Genomic DNA, 23437 nt, shown 5'->3' on the forward strand with positions numbered 1-23437 from the left:
TGCGTTGAATGCACTTAAAATGGAATTCATAAGTCAGTCTCTATTGCCTTGCCCCATAAGGCCACCAGTGCATCTTCTTCAGCATTCTTAAGTACATCCCCAAAATTCTATTGAAATGTGCTATGTGTGGTATGCATGCATGCAGTTACTGTGGGCTAGAAATGTCAGGCAAACCTTGCGTTTTCCTTTCTCTTGTCCTTGGTTTTGAACAGAACCGTTTCCAAGGCCAGCCAGACATATACAAGCAGTTCCTGGAGATACTGCATACTTACCAGAAGGAGCAGCGAAACCTGAAAGAGGTCAGTTTTGTTCATATGGAAGCTTACTTGACCTGTACACATGGAATATTACATTTGCATTCTGATGATGATAATAGTGATAATAATGATGTGTGCTGCCGTTGAATGGGGAAGGCTGAGGTGAAGCTTATTGCTGCATTTCTTCTTTCAGGGTGTGCAGACGGGTGCCAAGCCATTAACAGAGTCAGAAGTGTATGCCCAAGTGGCCAAACTTTTCCAAAACCAAGAAGACTTGCTCCAAGAGTTCGGCCAGTTCCTGCCAGATGCAAATGGGGCCTCTACACACTCCCTGGTGAGTTGAATGTTTGTACGCCAACAGGCAGTGCTAGAAAATGACTTTGCCCCTCAGATTTGCCCTATCCACCGTGATGGCTCAGTGGCTGTGTCATTGTGCTGCGCACAAGTTCACAGGTTCGATCCCTGGCTGCTCTCGGCCACGCTCTTGATGAAGACAAAATGCAGAAATGCTTGTTTATCATGCTTTGGGCGCACGTTGAAGATTCCCAAGTATTCGAAATTAGTCCGCAGCTCTCTCCTTCGGCAACCCTCATAAACCACTGAGCAACTTTGGAACGTTTGACCCCAGAACTAAATTTTTTTAATTCACTCAATGTCCCGGTAGGCTTGCATTTAAACTGAATGCATTAGAAGGCTGAGTTACTTTATTTACTTGCATAATGATCGCACCCGCATAATGATTGCACCCTTGAATTTTGTCGTCAAAATTAGATTCTTTTTCTTCCCTGCGTAATGATCGCACCCCCAACTTGCTGCAGCAATATATAGTGTGCCAAGTCTAACTAATGATGATCGCACTTACCATCTGTTGAATGCTACGCGAACGATTCTTCAAAATGTACAAAACGGTCTGCATGCACTAAACAGATTCTTAAGCAGATGCCCCATTTCGTTCCTTTCATCACTTTCTGCACTTCCATGAAAAAAAATGTTCTATAAACAAACTTGCCTTGGCTTTTTTATTATTTGTACGCTTTATAATGGTTGTGGTCAACAGCAACAACAAAAAAGGCTCCTTTCAATCCCTCTCCTCTACACTTGTGGGCACGCAATACATTGCGAGCGGAAACAATAGTAGCCACATTTACATTGATGCGTTAGAAGTGTACCCTACTTATACGCCGACACTTGTAGCACAGCTAAGACATTCGCCCACTTTTAGCGGAAACGTGCCGTATTAGGATAGTAGTGAAGACAAATGCTGCAGTTTTCGCAGCATGCCCGTCATGTGTTTCTATGTCACTGGCACCTAAACGCGCCCATCTCTGCTTCTGTCCCCTTAGTGGACATGGCTACGTTATTGCCTATATTAACGATATTATTCATGGCTGAAACCCAATAAACTGTTTCAATGCACGCAATGTACTCGCGAGAAGAAAAAGACGCTTTTGGCGCGTTCAGCTTGCTGCACCGGCCGTCATTTATGTTTTGGTGTCTCGCACTGTTACAGTGGCAGCTGCCTCTTTGCTGACCTGTTGTCATGCTGGAGCAAATGGGGGATGAAAAATTTTTTTCCTTTCACGGAAAATTTAACCTGTGTAGTGATAACACCTCTGAATTTGCTTCGATTCTTTTGACAAAAAAGTGCAATCATTATGCAAGTAAATACGGTACTTGAAGTGTAATGAGAGATGTGTCTAACACTTTGGATGGGTATGCTGGTGAATGCTGATTTGAATGTATTTGAATGAAAAGATATTATTGAACGGTATCATGGACTTACAGTAGCACTTTCCATTTTTGTGTGTCCTAAACTGTACCTTTAAAGAGCTTAGTATCACTGCAAAATTGGAAGGGTGGATGTAATGTTGAACGAAAGGAGCCTTTCTCTGTAAGCAGATAGCGTGCTTGCTGTCTTAGGTAAGAGAGGATCAGGCAAAGGGTTTCCTTCATGTTGTCTTTAGTTTTGATGCATTAGTGCTGTCCTCTTGGGCTGCAAGGCAAACATTTTACATATTTAATTTTTGTACTTTCAAATTGACATGCTTTTAAAACAGTTGCACCAGTTCGACGATTTTGTTTGCCAATTGGTCTTGACACAACATTTTCTTTGTTGCAGTTGCAAAATACCCAGTTAATTAACGACCTATAATGGCACCATGGCAGCCCTTCCTTGAAATCGCTTACACACACTGAGGTGACAATTCTATGAAAAACTTAGATAATTTCTGAACCTAATATCAGATACAAGGATGTGCATGATGCCTTTCCAGATTTTGCAAAGCATTGTGGTTTCTGTCACCTTTGTAAATTATGTGTTTTCACTTGTCATTGGGGCTTAGGTGTCGCATGGTCTAGACTTTGGCTTCCAACCAGTGAAGGCAGTCAACAACGACCACACTGCTGCAGCAAAAAAGCCAAGCACAGGCCTCACCAAGCCAAGTCTTGTTTCCAGTTTGAGCACTTCACTCAAGCAAGCAGGCCCACCTCTGAAGAGGCCATTGTCGCACTTGTCAGGATCTGTTGCCAAGGTATGATGTTTACGGAAATTAACAAATGAGTCTGTGATTAATTTTGACGCATTTTTGCGAAAGCGCAAGTGATACCATATTTGCATGGCTATAGCATGGTGAAATAATCAGTTCAAATGAGCAATACCATGCTCTGAACAACAGTTTTTTTCTCCACGAAGTTGCTCGTTTTGAATTGTCATGCTACCACATGTGGCAACTCAGCTTTGTGGGAAAGCCAGCTTCCGGAAACCATGGTTTTCTATGTAAACTACTGCAGAACTTTAGTAGTATGGCATATACTTTACCTAGCAATAGTTGGTGTTCCAATTGTAACATGTTTGTCCCTCTTCTCGGTCATCAAAAGTACCTCTCATTTAGCATCTTTATAAATACAGTGCAGCATTCCAACCGATTTGTGAACATCAAGTTTTACCCCCATATTCCACTCTTGAAAAAGTGGAATATGGAGGGTAAAACTTCATGTTGCGCACGCGTTTTCTGTGCTTTGAGTTTGGTCTGTGGCATTCATCCATTGGCATGTGCAGCCTGTTACAGTGAAATGCACTCCCGCGAGCCATGCATTGTGGTAGCTGATTACTCAGACCATTGTGTTATGCAGCAACATTTTAACAGAATCTCGATGAGCTGGTATCTATGTTTGCATAAGGCTGTTCAAGCACACAATTGGATGCTGCACCAAGCCTTTGCACCTGAAGTCTTAGGTACACTATTAGATAAAGGCACTGTAGTAGCTGCTCCGCTTTGTGAGTTTGCCCTCTTTTGAGCAGTGTTGAACCAATCAGAACACACACTTCATCACATGCACCTATCTCCCCCACCCAGGGGCGTAGCCTGAAATGTCGTTCGGGGGGGGAAGGGGGGGTGACATTGGAGCTCGGCCTCCTCCTTAAAGGAAGCTTTAGCTCGGGTGCTCCTATCTAAATACATGTAGAAGCAGAATTCGTTTTCCTCGGCAACCACTGCACCAAATTTGAGGGTTTGTTTCATTTAAAATAAAAACTTAAATTCTGCTGACTTTTGGTTTCGAGTTTTTCATTTAGGTTCTCAATTCTTTACTAAAAGTTTGAAAAAATCCAAAATTTTTAGCGAACGGGACTATCAAGTTTACAACTCTGTAACTCAGCAATGAAAAATGATATCACAATTATGTAAATTGCATCTAATAGTACATCTAAAGCGGACAAAATTCAAAATTTTTCAAAATATTGTCACCCAGCTATTACAACTAAAACAGTTTACCATCGACAGAGTGGCAAAAAAACGTCTGCCTTTAGCGATGGCTGGTCCTCGAAGAGCGCGCGCGCAATCACGAACTCCTCGCCTTAAGGGTCCCGTGTCATCACGTGCAAACTTATTTCGCGTCAATACTTAAACAAAATTTGAACTCTAAATTGTAATTACGCTTCCAACAGGCACTAGAATTTAACTTTATTTCTCAAGTGCAACAAATTTCAATAAAAGCGATAGAGGGGGTTATCTCAGAACGGCGTTTCTGCGTTCTACGTGCACTGAAAAGGCCGCGTCGGAGTTGGGCCCGAGCTAAAGCTTCCTCTTCAACAATTTGTCGAGGGATCAAATACATGAATAATAACTGCATTACTATTGTCGAAGATGCTGCAAACGAATTCTTGAACGCTACACTCTCTCAAAGCAAGTAAAATATATATTTTTTCATAAAATATACTCGTATATGCCAAATATTGTGCCCAAAATACCTGATATCAATGCTTCCATGTTTTTACTCTATTTAATAAGTAAAGAAAATATCACACAAACTTTAGAACTATATCAGTTCGAAACCAGCAAACCAGTGCATGCCGCTGATATGATAAATGTAAAGGCCATGAAATGAACAAATTGAGGACAAATGTGTGAATGAAACTTTGTCATTCAAGAACCTTGTTCCCATTCTTGTACATATGCAACGGCCTGTGAAAAATCTCAATGATGCTGCCATTTGTTCGAATGTATTGCGCAGAAGCAGCTGTCACCGCTCATGTATCGTGAGTAATTTGCACCGAAATAATAGTTGCAACAGAGAGCATGTATAAAAAGCAGGAGTTCTGCAATATATACGAGGGCGAGTCAAATGAAAATTAGCCAATGGTAATACATGACAAATGGGGTACTTTATTTAAAAGTAGTCTCCATGAGCATTTAGACATTTGTCCCTTTGACTAGCGAGTCGCGTGATTTCCGCCTCATAAAGCTCCTTGAGTTGCTGCTTCAAAAAGCCTGCAGTTGACTCGTTCACGTCCGACACGAATCTGGTTCCCTTGAGTTGTTTGTTCAGTAGCCCCAAAATTTGGAAGTCGCAAGGTGACAGGTCTGAGCTGTATGGCAGATGTTTCAGCGTTTCCCACTTGAACTTTGCAAGTTTTTTATTAACCACATCATCAATGTGGGGACGGGCATTGTCGTGGAACAAGAAGACCCCATTCGTGAATTTTCCACGTCGTTTGTCCTTGATTACGACTCGCAGCCGATCCGGCATTTCACAATATCGGAAATAATTGATAGTCTCTCAACATTTAGCGAATTATATCAGTAATGACCCCTGACGATCGAAAAAAAAAGCTCAACACCTTTCCGGCGGAAATGACGGCCTTTGCTTTCTTTGGGGGTGGTGAATTCGAATGCTTCCACTGTAAGCTTTGCCGTCGCGTTTCAGGCTCGTAGTAGTGGCACCATGGTCCGTCCCCGATGACAATTGCAGACAAGAAGTCGTCACCCTCATTATGATACCGGATAAGATGAGTCAAGGCAGCGCCGAACTGCTCCGTCTTCTGGCGGTGGTTCAAAATCTTGGGCGTCCATTGCGGACCCAAAAACCGATAACTGAGATGTTCATGAATCATGGCGTGAACCGAACCGTGACTGATGTCCACACGCTCTGCCAGTTCACCGATGCTTATCCTATCAACCCTTGCAATTTTGTTTGGGGTCATTGCACGATGCCTTTGGCCCGGTCTGGGATCATCTTTGCAACTTTTATGTCCTTTGAACCGCTTGTTCCAACGCTTCACAGTGGCCAATGAAATGCAATGTTCAATGAACACGCCATACGGCGACTAATTTCTTTTTGGGAAACGCCTTCATCTGTCAAAAGCCTCACGGCACCACGCTGCTCAACTTCTGGAGCGTCCATTACGGCACGCAACCATGTTCAACCCAGAGTATGAGAGCATTAAAGAACATTTATCCTCACACCTGCGTGTCACTTTTGTAAATGAGAGATGCCTGTGTGCTACGCGCACGCAGGCCTTGCAAATAATGAACAGAACCTTAATTGCGCGGGGTGGGTAGGCTCACTTTCATTTGACTCGCCCTCGTACATTAGAAATGCGGAGATACAATGGAATATACAAATGCGAAGATACAGCCTGATAAAGGGCAAAAAAAGTACCACTAGAAACAAAGTTCACTGCACATATACACAAAACCTGGCAACAAGATATTCAACTATATAAGTCTTCAATAAATTGACCTAAGAAAAAGTCCGTGTATATAATGCGCCAAACAAGGCAAATAAACATGATGAACAATCACACATTCACAAAATCCTACATCTTGCCCCCATTCCATCCACTCCCCCCCCCCCCCCCCCCCCGATGTATCGCGCGTGATAGAAGGTGCCGCGCTTCCTCCCCGCTTTTCTCCCTTGTGCATGCAAGTCTGAGCGACCAGCGTCGGCTCACCCATTCCCACCTCCCCACACGCTTTCACTCGCACATACAGCATGCGGCGCGCAGTCACGATGTTGTCGCCCTTGGACTTTATGCGGAACATGAGGGCGACGGCGACAGAAAGAATGCGCCTAGAGTGTCCATATAATTGCTATCGCAATAATAAAGAGGATCCGGCAGCTGAAGCGTCCCATGGCCCATTACTTTCCGCAAATGAAGTAACAAAATAGAACTTTCCCCGTGCGACAATGCGCTGTGCCGCAACAATGTTTGTTTGTTTTTTCCTTTTGTGGGGCGGGGGCACCGTAATGAAAAAAAAAAGCGAAGGAAAGTATGTTGATCACAATCGAATGCCTACTTTGGGCAACTAATGTGGCTCTTAAAGGAATATCGAAGAAAACACGAGACGCTTGGTCCACCAAGAACCATGCGCATACTGCTCGGTATCCTACACCGGCGAGACAAGACTTTCTGGAGAAGTTGCGCTCAAGCGAACGCGGTGCAATCCGTCGAGTCCCCACAGTGATGGCGGCGAGCGACCATTGTTTCTTTTTCTCGTCTGCTAGCTAGAAAGCGTCCAAAACTCAGCCAGGTGAAAATGCACTCGGCCAGAGAAAACTGAACGCGCACCGAAGTGCGCCGCGCGGTGGTTGGGGCAACACGTGAAAAACGCATGCGCTCTGGCAATCCGCAGGTAGGGTAGAGAGAGCAAAAAGATTGAAGAGGCTCAATGTGTGCTCGCGAATAAAAGTCAAAGTAGAAAAAATAAATAAGAATGTAGTTACCTTGGCTGGCGTTAGTGTCTCGACATGGATGCTTTGGCGTAGGTGAAAAAAAAATATTCATGCTTTTTTATGTGAAATGACGGCGCAAATGATCCACCACAACGCTTCGTCTCATCGGACCTCTCTGCGTGCTTTGTCAACTTGTCTGATAGTATGTTGATTAGGCTTGTCTTGCATGTTTTGATGTAAGACTTTAGAAAACTGAATGGACCTTTGGCGTAAAATGCTTATAAAAACATTAAGCCCACAAAGTTCCGCAATTGAAAATCTAAAGCACAACTTTTGGAATGTCAGTGCACCTTTTCCATCAAAAGTTTATGTGAACTTTACACCCATAAAGTTTCGAAATTTACATCCATGTGCTCCGTAGATTCCGCGTCCTCAGAGAGGTACCGTGGCGAGCCTGTTCGCCATCAAAACGCCCTTGAAACTTGTTGCTTGGATGGGGCTTCTTGCGTTAAGTTTCTCCACTGCATGGGCGTTGCCGCAAAATGCAGCCCGAGTTCGCAATGTTCGCGGTGAAATGTCTTTTCGAGCGTGAAAAGCACATTCTAGAAAAAATTCGGAATAAAATTTCGGGGGGGGGGGGGGCTGAAGTCCCATAAGCCCCTCCCCCCGGCTACGCCTCTGCCCCCAACCCCTTTCCTTTGGTGTGCTTTGCATATCTATTTGTTTATGCACTAGGACACTAAAAACAACTTTTTTATAGTAGAGCTGTTAAGCTTTTCGTAACTCCGTTTCGTGCTGACAGAAAACTATGCCCAGCTCTGTGTCGCTGAGCCACGCAACCTCCTCGCATCACACACGTGCGTAGGGCGTAGTGTCGGCGCGGCTGCGTGCGCTTCCCCCTCCCTCTCGCCAGCCAAGGAGAAGCAAGTGTTCGCTTAGCCGGGACGTCACTGGTATGCTAGAAAGCTCTGAGGAGCCGGCGTGCCGATAGACATGTCACCTCTCTCGTCTAGTGAACACGCATGCACAGCTACCATGAGGCGACCAAAGAAAGGCAAGACTCCAGAGGAAGAAGCCGCCTCCAAGGAAGCTAAGTGCGCCGCTCAGCGGGACTGCATTCGATTAAGGAGAGCCGATACTGCCTATCGCGCCGAGGCCGCCGCTGACAAACGGCACCGCCGAGTCGAGGATCTCGAGTTTCGGGCCAGACAACGAATGTTGCCAACTAAATGCTCAGAAGCTGAAACTAGCTGTGCTGTGACCCAGCCTTGCACCACTAGTGTAAACTGGCCCCTTTTTTTTGCAAAGCTAACTGGCAGCCTGGTGGTTCAGCGCACCGCCTTTTCAAACATATTTGTATTGGGGGATGGAATATTTTGAAAGTGGGATTTCGCATATAAATTTATGTGCTTTCTGAAGTTGCAAATTAAGAAGAAATGTGTCACATTTTTGCAGATCTGGTAAAATTTTTGTATGGTGCACAGTGCAAATTGAAAAGTGCGCAAAAAGAAAATGAACTCATCTTGCGCATGATTATGCAACACTGTGGTGAGCTCACGCACTGTGGGTATAGCTGATTACTGAAAATGTTGTTAGGCTAAAAAATTTCTATGTAAGTTACATCACTTTAATGTGCATGTGCATCTCTATGCAAACATATGACATTTGACAGCACTCATTTCACCCTCACAAAGCAGTTTATTGATCATTTCCCTTTTTCTGTTTGTTTTTTTTTTTCTCTCAGAAACAAAAGATGACCAGTCTGAAGGATGTAAGCCTTGCTGAGGCTGGCAAGCATGGCACTCTCAATGAGTTCGCCTTCTTTGACAAGGTATGACTGCATTCATTGCATCTATGGTGCTTTGTCATTTTGTAGTCGTGTAACTGTGAGTGTGGTTCGTGAAAGTCGCGGAAGGTCTGCGCTGCTGTTTTTCAACATGCGTAACTTCCTTTTCAACAGGTTCGCCGCGCTCTGCGTGGACAGGAGGTCTACGAGAATTTCCTTCGTTGTTTGATCCTTTACAACCAGGAAATTGTGTCCCGGTCAGAGTTGGTCCACCTCGTGACTCCGTTCCTTGGGTATGTCATACAGCCTATTAGAAGTGTGCTAAAGTATGTAGCTGTAACTGCAGCACTGTGTTGAACGATGGTGTGGCTTGACAGCAATATGTTCTGCATTATAGTAAAGCTTTCACTTCAATGCAAAGCTCATTGCAACTGTGCCACAGGGCAAAAATTGTCTATAATTTACACAATAGCTGTAATATTTTAATACAATGAAGCCTCATTATAATGAAACAGTGTAATCAAATTGAATAGTGGATGTAAGGAGGTGAAACTCTCCTTGAAATCCTCATAAAAAAATTCATATTGCTGTACCAATGACATAAAGAATGTAACAAATAATTATGGCTCCCCCATCAACTTCGTTATAAGGAGGTTTTACTTCAGTTCTGTATGCAGAATATTTATGAAAATATTGTTGTTTAGCATTTTGCTCTCTGACGTTATGAAGTGTTATGGATAGGATTGGGCAAATGTTTGATATTTTCAAACATTCAGTCGAATATTATGCTATCTGGTATTCACTTTGGATAGAATTCTCGAAGCATTCAAAACGAACTAATATAAATTGGCGAACATTTGCAGTCAACGGTTTTGGTGAGCAAGTCACAATGTCATTGACACAGCTCATAGCCAAGACAAGCCAAAAATGAATTTGTTTACAGCCGCCAACCATGCCGCTACAAATTTTTCGAATTCTGACATCCATCTGAACATCTACTCGCTGCCATCATCTGCTCCATAAACCTTTGTATAAGGTTGATCAAAGATTCGGATGCTGTATTGCTTGATTTTTCTGACAATCACAACAATAAGCAAAGGCCTGCAAATAAACAATGTTGAGCTTGCATTTTTGCGTGAAGATACAGTTAAACCCACTCATAACAATATTCAAGTGCCACAAAAATTGCATTGTTATAATGGGGTTACATGTAAAAAGTCAAAATATTGGGATGGCAGAGCTGATGTGAGAAAACTGTAATGGCAAGGAGGCCAGTGCCCCTCCCCACTTCCTTTTTCCATCCGGCTGCTGATTGTGTTAACTTGTTTAACTGCTTCCTGGGCACTCTGATCACGTGCAACAAGCTGTGGCTGTCGGCGTTATAGAATGCACTGCTGTAAAAACTGCAAAGGGGGGTCACGGGCGGCAAGCAATATGCAAGTTCTGCCGAGGCATAGCATTGGTGGCACCAAGGAGGCCTTTTAAAAAATGCGAGAAGGTTGCTGCAGCAGCCTGTCAGCTTGAGAAATCCAGAAGAAATGTCGAGGCGAGATGGCCACAAGCATCTCGCCATGTACTTCTCACCTTCTACATCCTTCTTCAAGACATCAAGATGCTCCACGTAGTGCAGTGGAAGTTTCCAGTGGAAGTTTTCATGAAAGCAAAGCTCCTGAGGGACTGAATCATCTGCCGAACCTCCTGTGAGGTCAGCATTGAGGCAGCTTGCCCTACCGTGTTGTCGCTTCCGTCGCTATGCAATGCAAGCACATTCGTGACGATCGCCTTGTCTGTTAGAAGCACTTAGTTTCCAAATCTATAGCACTGCGCTTTTTTCTTTTTTTTTTTTTTTCTACTGACAACGTCGCGCATTGCCAATGATCAGCGGGCGGATCAGCCATCTTCCGTTTCGCCGGTGAGTCAAACATGGCTGAGAAACCACGTGGCCAAGAATGATTTCGACGCAACTAACAAAGACAAATGCGAGCGATTAAGCTGTTTGCACGACTGCGCTGAATGAGGAGCCAGCAAGCAATCTGAGAGCAGCGCAGTTAGCGCGGTCCATTTGTGTTTTGTAGGGCATCGCGGCATAGTTATGGGCGCAGCCCACTCGTGTTCAGAGAGGTGGAAGGACGATGAGAGAGAAGCGCGGGGAGAAGGCATGGCGGCTGTTAGGGCAGTGGGCCCATCGTGCAGTGGCTCGAATTTCTGGTTTTCTTTTTTCTTTTCGAGGATTTTGCATTTCAATACTTTTCGGCACGGACACCCAGCAGCCAGACTTCATAATTATAAGCGAAAATGCAGCATTTGGGCATTGTAGTAAGCGGGTTATTTCACCATGGAAAACATACAAAAGTTGACGGTGCAGCAGCTTCTCATTGTTATGACCGATTTCTTAGTAAAACTGGTATCATAAGTGGGTTCGACTGTATGTGGTAGTCAACGGCTACTATCGTTCTTAGCTGAAAATGTAAAACCTTGGCAATTATGTCAACTCTTATTTTCCAACCCCTGGAATATTGTGCTTCATGCTTTGCGTCAATGCTGTCGCACGTTGTCATTGCTCTATGTGCCATTTTAATTCATCCGTTCTTTCTAAATATTGTGAGGTACCTACATGCTCTAGAAGGCCTGTAAGCTCAATATGATCTGTGTCACTCAATGTGGTTATTATGTGAATAGGAAATTACAACTTAAATCACTTGTCACCACCTGCTTCAAATGGCTTTTGTAACCACTTTTTAAAACCTGTGATAAAAGGCTTAAAGGCTTACTTTTTTTAGGGTTTCACGATTTGGTTCATTATTTATCAAGTAATTTATTAATGGCTCAGTAGCAGTATTTTTTCACCAGATTAGTTGGTTTGGTCGTGCAAGAAATTACCTTGGGGAGCTGTCTGGACATGCTTCTGCGCACCAGAAGTTAGTTCTTGAAGTAACTCGTCTTTATAAGGAATAAGGTATTCAGTTCTACAGACAATCTACTCCAAATCTCTACTCCAAAAAGCTGCATTTCTGTAACATTTTACAGGAAGTTTCCAGAGCTGTTCAAGTGGTTCAAAGACTTCATTGGGTACAAGGATCTTGGTGGACAGATAGAGCCCATTCCCAACAAAGTTGTCCAGCAAGAACGCATCTCAGGCGATCCATCCATGGAAATTGGTATGCTTTTGTTCAGCTGCATCAAATTTGCAGTGCATGTATTCCCAGACCCTTGCCTTGTTTGTCTTTAGATGAGTAACACGTACTACTTTGTCACCGTTACAGAAACTTGCATTTGTAGCCATAATTACTGGCCATGCTTATATATTTAATAACTTCCATACTTTCCTTTACCAGTTTCTAGACTTTGGAGGTAATTGCTGTGGCTGGCAAACAACTCTTTTGAGGGTACACAGTTTTTCTAGAGTCCAAAAAGCATGCCCTTCTCTCTTTCTGTCCCCTCAATGTGGACATGGCTACATTATAATTACTATCGCAAGCTTGCCGATATTAACGGTATTATTCATTACTGATACGGAAGAAACCGTTTTAATGTGCATAATGCACTCATGAGAAGAAAAAAAATAATCGCGTTCAGTGCGTTTGGCTTGCTCCGTTGGCCGCCATTTTTGTTTTCGTGTCCCGCACTGTCAGCGGCAGCTGCCTGCTTGTTGAGCCGTTATCATCCCGCATTGAATGCGGGATAAAGAAAGAAAATGTTTCTTTTCGTGGGATATTTAACCCGCGTAATGATCGCACCCATAAATTTCCGTAAATTTATTTGACAAAAAAGTGCGATCATTATGTTAGTAAATACGGTACATTGCTATGCTGCAGCCAGAAAGTTTGCAGCACATTCACAAATGCGCTGAAGGAAAACTACAAGCGCTAGCTTCAATTCCTGCTACTGAGAGAAAGTCAGGCCTTTTGGATCACATTGACAATGCTGCTGCCAGAGCAAACGAGCTGGCTATGAGCTTCATAATTGCTAGTTTAGACTGAATCCATTGCTGACATGTGTGAAGTGCAAGGGCTGTTCTGGTAGCATTACAGCGCGAATAGTTGAGCAGGATTATGGTCTTGCTGTAAAGTTGGTTAAATAAGTGCGTGGGACTGCGGCTATGTTGCGGAGGGGGTGGAGCTCACCGCGTGTAAGTAGTGACCAAAAGGTCAAACCGTTTGTCATGAGCATCCTTGCTGTGACAGCACTGCAAAGCACTGGCAGTCGCCAAACCACAGGAAATATTTTTGCTGTGATGAATGCCTTGTACTGAGGCATATACAGAAAAACATGGCAGGGGCATATCTAAAAACAAAACACACTCGCATGACAGCTGAAGCTGCTGAAAAGTTGAGTGTGCGCGAACAGTCTGTGATTTATGTGATCAATAGAAGATAAACGCAGATAAAATTGGCGTGTGGTACAGCTGCTCCTGGATGACATGCGGCCACTTGTCTCATGTCACCGTGGTGATAGAGCTGTTTGCAGGCTTTGTCCTCAATTTCATGGTACTCAGCAATTTTTGTTTTTGTTTTTTTCATGGTGCAAACAGGCACCAAAACATAACAACCCGACCTACCAGGCTTGGAAGAAGGATCACGTTTGTCAGATAAAAGCCCGTAAGAAAGCTGCTGAGATGGCAGTCAAAGCTGCACTGATCCTGGAAATGTAGTAGGATGTAATACATTACTCTACTCTCGGGTGGTGACAGCTGCACCTTCCTTGCCCTGCAAAAAGCCAGGGTATATTGATACATAACTGTAGAAAAAGAAGGTGGTGTGTATCACGTTCACAAGAGAATGGGCACTGCACTGCGCACCCTCATAGTGTGGCAGCCTTGGAGGCAAGAGTAAGCTAACTGGCGACCTGGTTACTAATCTGAGTAATTGCTGCGGCTGGGCCTTGAAATCCCGCAAAAGTGATGCAAAGGCCATGCATGGGGCTTTCGTGGCCACATACCACCACATTAGTTCGAATTATGTGACGCCAAATAAATCTGTCCAGAAGGCCGAGAATCAGGTGAGCCTGCTCCGAAGCACCGCTGCAATCTGCCACCTTGTGCATGTGAGGCTGTTCTTCCTTCGTGTAAGCACTTGCCTGATGAAGCACTTCTTGAACGATGCCAGCGAGGAAAGACTCAAAACAACACTGAAATTCTCCTTTCTAAGGAACAGCATCATGTGTCACTGTTCACTGTGCAGGCAGCTGTGGCTGAAGCTGTAATGGAGTTCAATGCAGGGGGGTGGGGGAGGCACTTAGTAGCCATACTAAAGATAAACTGTGGCAGAGTCCTGGCCACCAGATGATCAAGCTCATGGTGGAGAAAGTCCGATGCCGCACTGCAGCATGTGCATGCAAGCGTGCCTCTGCAGACAACTTGCAGCGGGTACTCGGAAAGCATCACTTGAGTTACTGCAGCCAGACAGACTACATCCCTAGAGGCTGCAGATGCAATGGCTGTTGTAAATGTTCTAATACAGTGTGGTATCTGTATTAAAAATAAGGCCTCGCTCTTTCACGTTCTCTCAAAAATATTTTTTTTTTTTGCTTTTGTTACTTGCAAAAGTGATATCTTGACCTTCAGAACACATGAAGCCCTTATTTTTGTGCTATCATGTGTGTAGAAAAAAAAGGCTTTAAGAGCATATTTTTTTAAATTCTGGCTTTGTAAATTATTAATTTGGCCACTAATTGCACATGATAGCCATTTCTGAATATTGAGCATTAAATTGCTATAAAATTAACACCTTCCATATAAAGAGTACTTCAACATTTGTGTGCCTTACACTGTCGTATCCAGCCGTACATCTGCCGTATTTACTTGTGTAATGATCACACTTTTCTGTCAGAAAAATTGACGCAAATTCAGGGGTGCAATCACTACACGAGTTAAATTTCCCGCGAAAAGAAAGAAAAATTTTTTGTCCCGCATTTGCTGCGGGATGCGGGTGCGGGACATGAAAACAAAAATGGCGGCCGACAAAGCAAGCCGAACGTGCCGAATGCGATTTTTTTATCTTCTCGTGAGTACATTACGTGGATTGAAATATTCCTTCCGTATCAGTGATGAATAATATAGTTAATATCGTCAAGTTTGCGGCAATAACGTAGCCATGTCCACTTGGAGGGGACAGAAACAGATGGGCGCACTTAGCTGCCAGTTACATAGAAACGCATGGCCGGCGTGCTGCGGAAACTACGGCATCTGTCTGCACTACTATCCTAATGTGGCACGTTTCCGCTAAGGGTGGGTGAATATATTAGCTGTGTTACAAGCGCCGGCGTATGAATAGGGCACACTTTTAGCGTATCAGTGTAAACGTGGCTATCATTGCCGCTCGCGATTTGTTGCGTGCCCACGAGTGCAGATGAAAAGAATCGAAAGGCGCCTTTTTTGTTTTTGTTGACCACAACGATTATAAAGCCCACCCATAATAAAGGCAAGTTTGGTTGTACGTCTTTTTGTCATGGAAGTGCGGAAAGTGATGAAAGTAATGAAATGAGGCATCTACTTAAGAATGTTTGGTGCATGCAGACCGCTTGGCTTGTCTTGAAGAGTCGTTCGCATAACATTCGACAGATGGTAAGCGGGATCATTATTAGCTAGACTTGACACGTGACATATCGCTGCGGCAAGTTCGGGGTGTGATCATTACATGGGAAATAAAAAAAAATCGAATTTTGACGACAAAATTCAGGGGTGCGATCATTACGCGAGTGCGATCATCATGCGAGTAAATACGGTATATACATTTCTGGCTGTTAGTGTTCCTGCTGTTCATATAAACAATACTTAATTAATTATAATTATCCCTTCCACTATTTGGCCTATGCAAAATCTCATTGCATTTTTTAAATCAGGATGAGACACTTAGTGAATGTGATAATTTTAATTGTCTAAAAATAATTTTTAAAAATATCAGAAACCCATGTTCCCCTTTAATCTGGACAGACGCTTCACACTTTATATTTTAATTGAATGCGCCAACATTTCTTGTTCAGTTATATGTTCTTCACATCTCTTCCGTGTTATTTTTTCTTGATAAAAATAATGGGTGCCTTGCTGTTTGCGTGTCCTTCAGATTATTCATCCTGCAAACGCTATGGTGCCAGCTACCGAGCACTGCCAAAAAATGTTGTACAGCCAAAGTGCAGTGGCCGGACACCGCTCTGTAAAGAGGCAAGCAGTTTTCGTCTTAGTATCAAATTTTGGCTTTGTTCAGTAGGCGCTGCTCTGTTTGACATCAATTTCCTTATCAACCCTCAGGTTTTGAATGACACCTGGGTCTCATTTCCGTCGTGGTCTGAGGATTCCACGTTTGTTAGCTCACGCAAGACCCAGTATGAAGAGTACATTTACCGCTGTGAAGACGAGCGCTTTGAGGTGAGTCGAGAGTCTGCATTGTTTCTATGACATCGGTGCAAATAGCGCTACCGAGGCTGCGTTTACAGGTCGATTTGCAGAAGAATATAGCTGCAACTTGGGCCAGCATGTGCATGAAAAAAAAAAATGTGACAGTCACTTGCAGAGGGACTTTGATTACTAGCAGCAAGTGGCAGAAGTGTAGTTGTTATTTTAATGACAGAAATGATTGCATGGGCATTTTGAATTTCACTGTAAAATGTTCAACTGTGCAAGCCTTGTTACACTGCATGATTTGACATGTGGTTTGTGTATCAAAACTCATTGAATAACTTATAATGGTCAGTTTGCATTCTGCATAAACAGCTTTTTTCAAGCATGAAGAAAGTATGGAAGAAAGTGACCTATGAGCATGTATCTTTGTTCAGTTTGTCTGATTTTACGAGTGGCCTTCTTATTTAGATGTGCGCGGTGTACAGTAACTCAGTTTTTGTGCACCTTAGCATCGCAGCTTATTACCTGTGAGGTAAAATGCAATATGTTGGGATGTAGCAAAGGCTGGCAAACAGGGAGTGGTGTGTGACACAGCTCTGATTTATGCTAAAGGAATATTTTTTTGAAGTGCATTATATCCTCGTAACAGCCAAAGTCTGCATACGGGAGTCATTTGATAAAAAAAATGTTAAATTTCATGCGCAGTTGGATGTGGTTGTCGAGACCAACCTGTCTACAATCCGTATTCTGGAGGCAATACAGAAGAAGCTTCAGCGAATGAGCGCGGAGGAAAAGCAGCGCTTCCAGCTGGGTGACAACCTTGGAGGCTCATCAAATGTGCTGCAGCAGCAGGCCATCCGGCGCATCTACGGCGACAAGGCTGCCGACATCATCGAGGGCCTCAAGCGCAACCCTGTCGTCGCTGTTCCCCTTGTACTGCGCAGGCTCAAAGCCAAAGAGGAAGAGTGGCGTGAGGCACAGAAGAGCTTCAACAAGGTCAGGCCATGTTTTGTTGCAGCTGTGAGAGGGAAAGTTACATACACTAGGCTGTAGTGTGAAGCTACAAAGAAAATTTTAAGGGAATTCCTCCTGATTCAGGGATCAAACCCAGTACCACCACCACCTTTCAGGAAGAGTTGCTGCACCGACCAAACTAACTTAGTAGTTGGCAGTCCGGAAGCAAATTACTGTATTTACCAATTCCAACATGCACCTTTCTCTTAAAGAAAATGGGTCTGAAAATCGCCTCCAAAATGACAATTGGATACAAAACTGCATTCATGGTTTTGGTGACAGCCTACCATCAGAGCCATTGGCACCACAGGTGGTGACAGAACACTGACGACGATACGCCACTTTAATTCATTGCGAAAGCTTGTTCAAGTTATTGAATGCATGTTGCGCCAGCAGCAACAGAGTCGTGTCGTGTGTTTCTAGCATGCTGGAGACCCATGTACATCGCAGAGCAAACTAGTAAAGTGGGCAGTCTAGGCATGAGTCCCCGTCCCAGTGCTCTCATGTGTTGCCTTCTTTTTCTTTTCCCTCCTTTTTGCGCTCCAAGGCATTCACTGATTGCTGGGGTGTTCAAGAAATGTGGTATATCAAACACTGGGCCACATTGAGTTTGTTGCTGTTATGTGTGAATAAATTGTGGGTTTCGTCTTTTTCCGGTTGCCCAAATCGAAGGCATGTTACTTTTTTTGAATTCTCAAGTAGCTAGCTTGTTAGATTTGGGTGCACAATGTTTTCTAATTTGAAACTATAAAAACAAGGCGCGTGTTTGACTTGGGAGAGTGTTATAATCGGGTAAGTATGGCGTTTGACAACTAGGTACAGAGGAACATTTATTGACCAAATAGATTCAGCAAAATTTCTAAGATGCGAAAGTGTTTGTGAAAGGGTAAGTTGCTAGGCTCAAGACTGTATGTAGCATGAAGCAGCCAAGGAAGTCTGTATTGGATTCCTTGTATTTGCATGCTATTGACTGGTGGTTGCCATTGGGCACTTTCTCAAGCCTTCCTCTACATTACAGGTATTTGCACAATTCGTTTTGTCCTCCATATTTTAGTTACACCATGAACCTCGCAGGCCATTGGTAGAAGCACATTTTGTTACAGTTAGTGCTGTTTCTACCATCCATTTTCTACCTTATCCTAGTAATATCAGGCAAATAATTGGATCTGACATGACTCATTTTTTTAATCGAGGCCATGAGGTAGCTAAAATGTCTGGTTCGGGAGAAATATTTCTGAAGGCATGAAAGCTAGTGTACGGAGAGTCAAGGTGGCAATCAGGGCGAGTTGGCTATTTGTAGCTTTTTGTCAAAAAATAGATGCCTGTGCGTGGAGGATATACTTGTCTTCAACAGTGTAAATGACTTGCATGAATATGGTTAACTTGTTGATTGCTTCAAATCTGGTGTTCGGTTTGTACTTGCCCAACAGGTCTGGCGAGAGCAGAATGAGAAGTACTACCTCAAGTCGCTGGATCACCAGGGCATCACGTTCAAGCAGAATGATGTCAAATTCTTGCGTTCCAAGAGCCTTCTGAACGAGATTGAAGCCATATATGAAGAGCGCCGGGAGCAAATGGAAGAAGGCACTGGGGAAGTGCCTACGGGGCCCCACATGAGCCTCGCCTACCTCGACCGGTCCATTCTGGATGATGCAGCTAATCTGATTATCCATCATGTGAAGCGGCAAACGGGTATCAACAAGGAAGACAAGCAGAAGATAAAGCAGCTGTTGCGTCAGTTCATCCCAGACCTGTTCTGTCTGCCACGCGGTGAACTCTCCGACGACGAAGTTGACAAAGAGGATGACATAATGACTGAGGATGGTGAGAGCCAGCCATTTCCCTCAACGCCCAATCATCGGCCAGATGATGCCTTCCCCAAGGATAGTGACAAAGGTGCACTTCGGACTGCCTCAGAGGATTGCACCGGCAGCGCAGATGGCTCGCAGCTGAGTGCGCCGCCGATGCAGAACCTCTACTCGGACGACTCGTATGCACTCTTCTTTGTCAACGACCACTGGTATCTGTTCTTTCGGCTGCACCATCTGCTGTGTGAGCGTCTCACGAAAATCTACAAGCAGTCGACAAACTTGGCTGCGGATGAGGCAAAGGAGCGCAAGGACCGAAAGGAATCCACAGCTGTAGCACTGCGGCTGAAGCCTCGGAGCGAGGTTTGTTTACTTGACTGCTGTGCATGGTAGTGCAATGCATTGGTGTGGGTGTAAGCATTTGCATGGGTCGGGCTGCGCTGAAGTTCTGTTGGGTGCCATGTAGCCTGAACCCATGGACCAGATAGTCTGAAACTATGATTGCAAGTGTTAACAAAAGTGTAGGCTAGAGTTACATGCATACAGTCTGCAAGTTGACTGTGTGCAACACCATCCAGATTCGTAATGCAGGAAATCCACATCAATTGTTGGCATAATGAAAAATTCCAGAAAGATGCTCAGCTGTGGCAGTACAAGAATCATGCTTTCACGTGCTGTTTTATGACTCTGAAATGGCCCTCAGATGAAGCTCTAAAGCGCATTGCTGTGAAACCACAGTTGAAGGCAACATTCACTATAACATGATCCCTCTCTTGAACTTCTTAAATTTTTGGTGTAGAAGCACAAAATTTTGCCTTATGTAGAGGTTAGTGGTTAGGCTTCAATATGGATAATGCTTAGCTTGATTTTTCTCTTGTGAACTTGCAACGTCCTTCATCAAGTAGTTTTATAAATGATTCAATAATTTGTAGCACAACAAGCGCTGCTCTTTGATGTTTGTTTTACTGCCATACTTTTATGTGCATTCACCTAATCACTTCACCATTTTGACTCTGCCATCAGCCAGTAGAATGTGATTGATAAACTACAGGTTAACCACTTCTGTGCCTTGGACGAGCTGGGTTTGTCCACCTGTTTCTGGTATGAATGGCCAAGGACAAGCTCAGCTCATCATCAGTATCTTGAATTTTCCAGTAATGCCGTCAACAAGCTTAATTTTGTCTCGGTGCTTAGCCGTGCTTTTGGTACATGGCAGCTTACAGTTGAACGGACAGTGCAAGCAGTAGCAAATTTATTCTTTTTGAGGAGGTAAAACTTGTTGGCAACTGAAGACCTTAAAAATAATTTGGCTATTTTTGGTGGCAAAGTGGGATCATTGTGCGGCATGGAAGGGGTTAATATGACTTTTTACTTACCGTGAATTCATTCATAAATGTTACCATATACAGTGTAGACTGCTTATAACATAAGTTGTGCGAGTCGTGAATATGTGCACTATAAGCGGTATAAAAAAAGAGCAAGACAATTTGGACCAAGCAGTTGCTCTTATGGGGAAACCGAAGCATGCGACTGGGATGTTTGCATCAGTTTAAATTCGCCAAGTTGAAACGTTAACGTCCTTGTACCTACGGTTATCGCATAAAGCAAAAAAAGAACAGTGACCGAAATTTCAGACACCGTACTGTCTCTCCCTTGAATTTTCGTATTGACCCATGTGTGCTATTCAAAAATATGAGGCCTGTGCGATTTGTGGCTAATATTGCCAGCTCCACCAAAACCAGTTCATAGGAGGCCGCACCCTGCCATTTGTTTCAGTGGTGCTGCAAGGGCTCCCTCTGAACCATGCCATTTGTTTCAAAAGGTGCAGGGAGGTTCATGATTTTGCTCCATACTGTACTGTCTGTGCCGACTTAGTGTGGATGTACCAGTGCCAAGCAGCAACTGATGCTGCACATGGGCGCAAGTGCTATTGAAAGCCTGCTTAAGTGCGTCTTCTATGTCTACATGTATTTACACCTTGGAAGCCAATCATACTTGCAGTCCGGGACACATATTTACAATTGCTAGTAGGTACAGCGGGGCATGGCGCTTGCGGAGATGCCAGATATGTGCGCGCATGCGCAAGTAAAAGCGGGTGTGAGAGAGGAACTGTGGGGACTTTTGATCCTTGAATATACGACTCTGCCTAGGCACTACGGAAGAGTTTCTTAGCGCATGCAGCCACTCCCGGCTGTTGTCGGCTCGTTGTTGCTGTCAAAACGGCCACAGTGGCTGTATTTCGTGGTGCTCCTTGAGGCGCAAGGCAACAAAGAGAAGACTTAGTGCGCTGCGAGTAAGCTAGAACCTTTCTCAACTGTTTTTCCTTAACGTTTAGGGCTTCATTATCTTGTTACCACTGTGGCCTTTTTGCTTTTGTGCCATTGGCATGAATAGAAACTCGTACTGTAACGAACGCCTTTTATGTGTCATTACAGTCAAAAACCGATTTTTTTGGACATGCCCCACAATTCAAACGCCTTCGCAGAACCGCCACATACCCCATAGAGTAAATTCATAAGAAAATCTGGAACTTCAGACCCAAAACTTTTCGCCGGCTGATTTTCCCAATTTTTTTGCCTTGACTGCACGTCCGTAACAGCATTAATCAAAGCCACTGCCATTTGGATTATGTCACAGCCTCGAACCGACGCTCACGCAGAATTAGCTGGCAGCCACCACTGCGGGAACGCTAAGTCTAGCTGCTTCAGGTGTTTGCTGCCAAGCATCTCGCTTTTCGATGGCGTTAGTTTTATTGAAAGAATTTGCCGCTGTCAGCAATGACGCTGACTCTACCTTTGTAATCCTGACCGATGGCTTCGAAGTGCGAAAAGCATAGCATATTGCATAATGCCGGTTCCCGAAAGTCAGCTTTGCCGCAAACAATAATGTGACGTGATCAAGCATATTCAATGCATTGCAGGGAAGCATACTAAGAGTGTTAAAGGGAAATTGTCACAGGATATATGTATTCCTTAATTAAACACGTAGGCAATAGAGATGTAAAATTTTATGAAATATTGAGGGACGTGAAAATAAACTGGTTTCTTTGGTGTTTTTCTAAAAAATGAATTTTAAAAAAAGCTGATTGTGCACTGAGCTATGAAAACCCCGACACATTTGTTTCTCTAAAACTGAAATTCTTACACTGTTGCATCACAAAAGTCCCAGCAGAGTTTCCGGGTTCAAAATCTAGGCATGATTTCATCTCAATGCATTGATTTCACATCAGAGTGTCAAGACTGACATTGTATGTCAGTCACATTGAATCACATTGAATCTGACACACATGTGTCAGATTCATTTCTGCATGACACATCAACACTAGGGTTGGTAATATCGAACGATTAATCGATTAAAAGTATCCCGCAAGGCTATCGATCGTCATTGATGTCCACCTTTCAATTAATAGGCTTAATCGATTAGACATGTTTGATTGTTTTCTAGAGTTTGACAGGAGTGGCATGAAAATTGTGAAATCACACTAGAATTGCGGAGCACAAGCAGTGACTGTGCGGCTGTGGTAGAGTGTTTGTCGGTTGTTTTTGAGAGTCCAGAGTGATGCCGAGTTGAGCGCTTCCCCCCTCTTTTCCCCACACGCCATCACGGCGTCGGAGGCTTGAAATGCCCTCACAATTCATGGCATATACTATAAAAACCCAGTCGTTGATCGACGTGTCACTCTCGGTCCAATAAAGACGTGGCACAGCATTTGCGTTGGTTTGGATGTATTTGACGTATTGATGAAGTTGATGATAATTCCAGCAAATCTATAACTTAGAGCATCGATTCTCGCATGCTGGTTATATGGATATTCATAGAAGGTGTCGGTTTCACCCAAACATCCCAGCCCATTGACATTCCTTTGCTCTGTAGGAAAGAGCAGGTGGCTTAAAATCCTAAAAAGGTAGTTTTCTTTTCCCATGTGCATATTACATTTTCTTGTATATTTTAGTTGGACTTCACCTTTCACTTTTGTGATTTTTCTTCCTTGTTTAACTGTACAATACAGAGATTTGCTAGTGCCATGTGTCTTGTTTAATTCTTCACTAATTGCCATTTTGTAACATATATTATTTCTTTTCAAAGGGCACTAATGCCAGCTCTGTGCAGTCTTTAACAGATTAAAGATTATTTTTCATCAAACTTTATACACTTGTATCTTAGTTAGTTCTTACACTTGTATCTTAGGTAGTTAGTCTCTGGCACATAACCATGGAGCTCAAGCAGCTGGAATTTGGTTGACTGCAAGTGTGCATTGCTATATGAAGCCATCACAGATGTC

General features: G+C 43.7%; 1 protein-coding gene across 2 annotated transcripts in view; it reads left to right on the forward strand.

Annotated features, from left to right (window-relative positions):
- Positions 1-23437, forward strand: part of Sin3A (SIN3 transcription regulator family member A) — a 64610-nt gene that overhangs the window by 20120 nt on the left and 21053 nt on the right. For both annotated transcript variants that reach the window (XM_075693110.1, XM_075693111.1), the window contains exons 7-16: positions 213-299; positions 451-591; positions 2600-2788; positions 8956-9042; positions 9172-9290; positions 12025-12155; positions 16059-16156; positions 16244-16360; positions 17039-17329; positions 18778-19518. In XM_075693110.1, the coding sequence (XP_075549225.1) occupies positions 213-299; positions 451-591; positions 2600-2788; positions 8956-9042; positions 9172-9290; positions 12025-12155; positions 16059-16156; positions 16244-16360; positions 17039-17329; positions 18778-19518 (2001 nt within the window). The remainder of the gene's footprint in view (positions 1-212; positions 300-450; positions 592-2599; positions 2789-8955; positions 9043-9171; positions 9291-12024; positions 12156-16058; positions 16157-16243; positions 16361-17038; positions 17330-18777; positions 19519-23437) is intronic.

The sequence above is a fragment of the Dermacentor variabilis genome, chromosome 5, assembly GCF_050947875.1.
Source record: "Dermacentor variabilis isolate Ectoservices chromosome 5, ASM5094787v1, whole genome shotgun sequence".
NCBI classification, from domain to species: Eukaryota; Metazoa; Arthropoda; class Arachnida; order Ixodida; family Ixodidae; genus Dermacentor; species Dermacentor variabilis.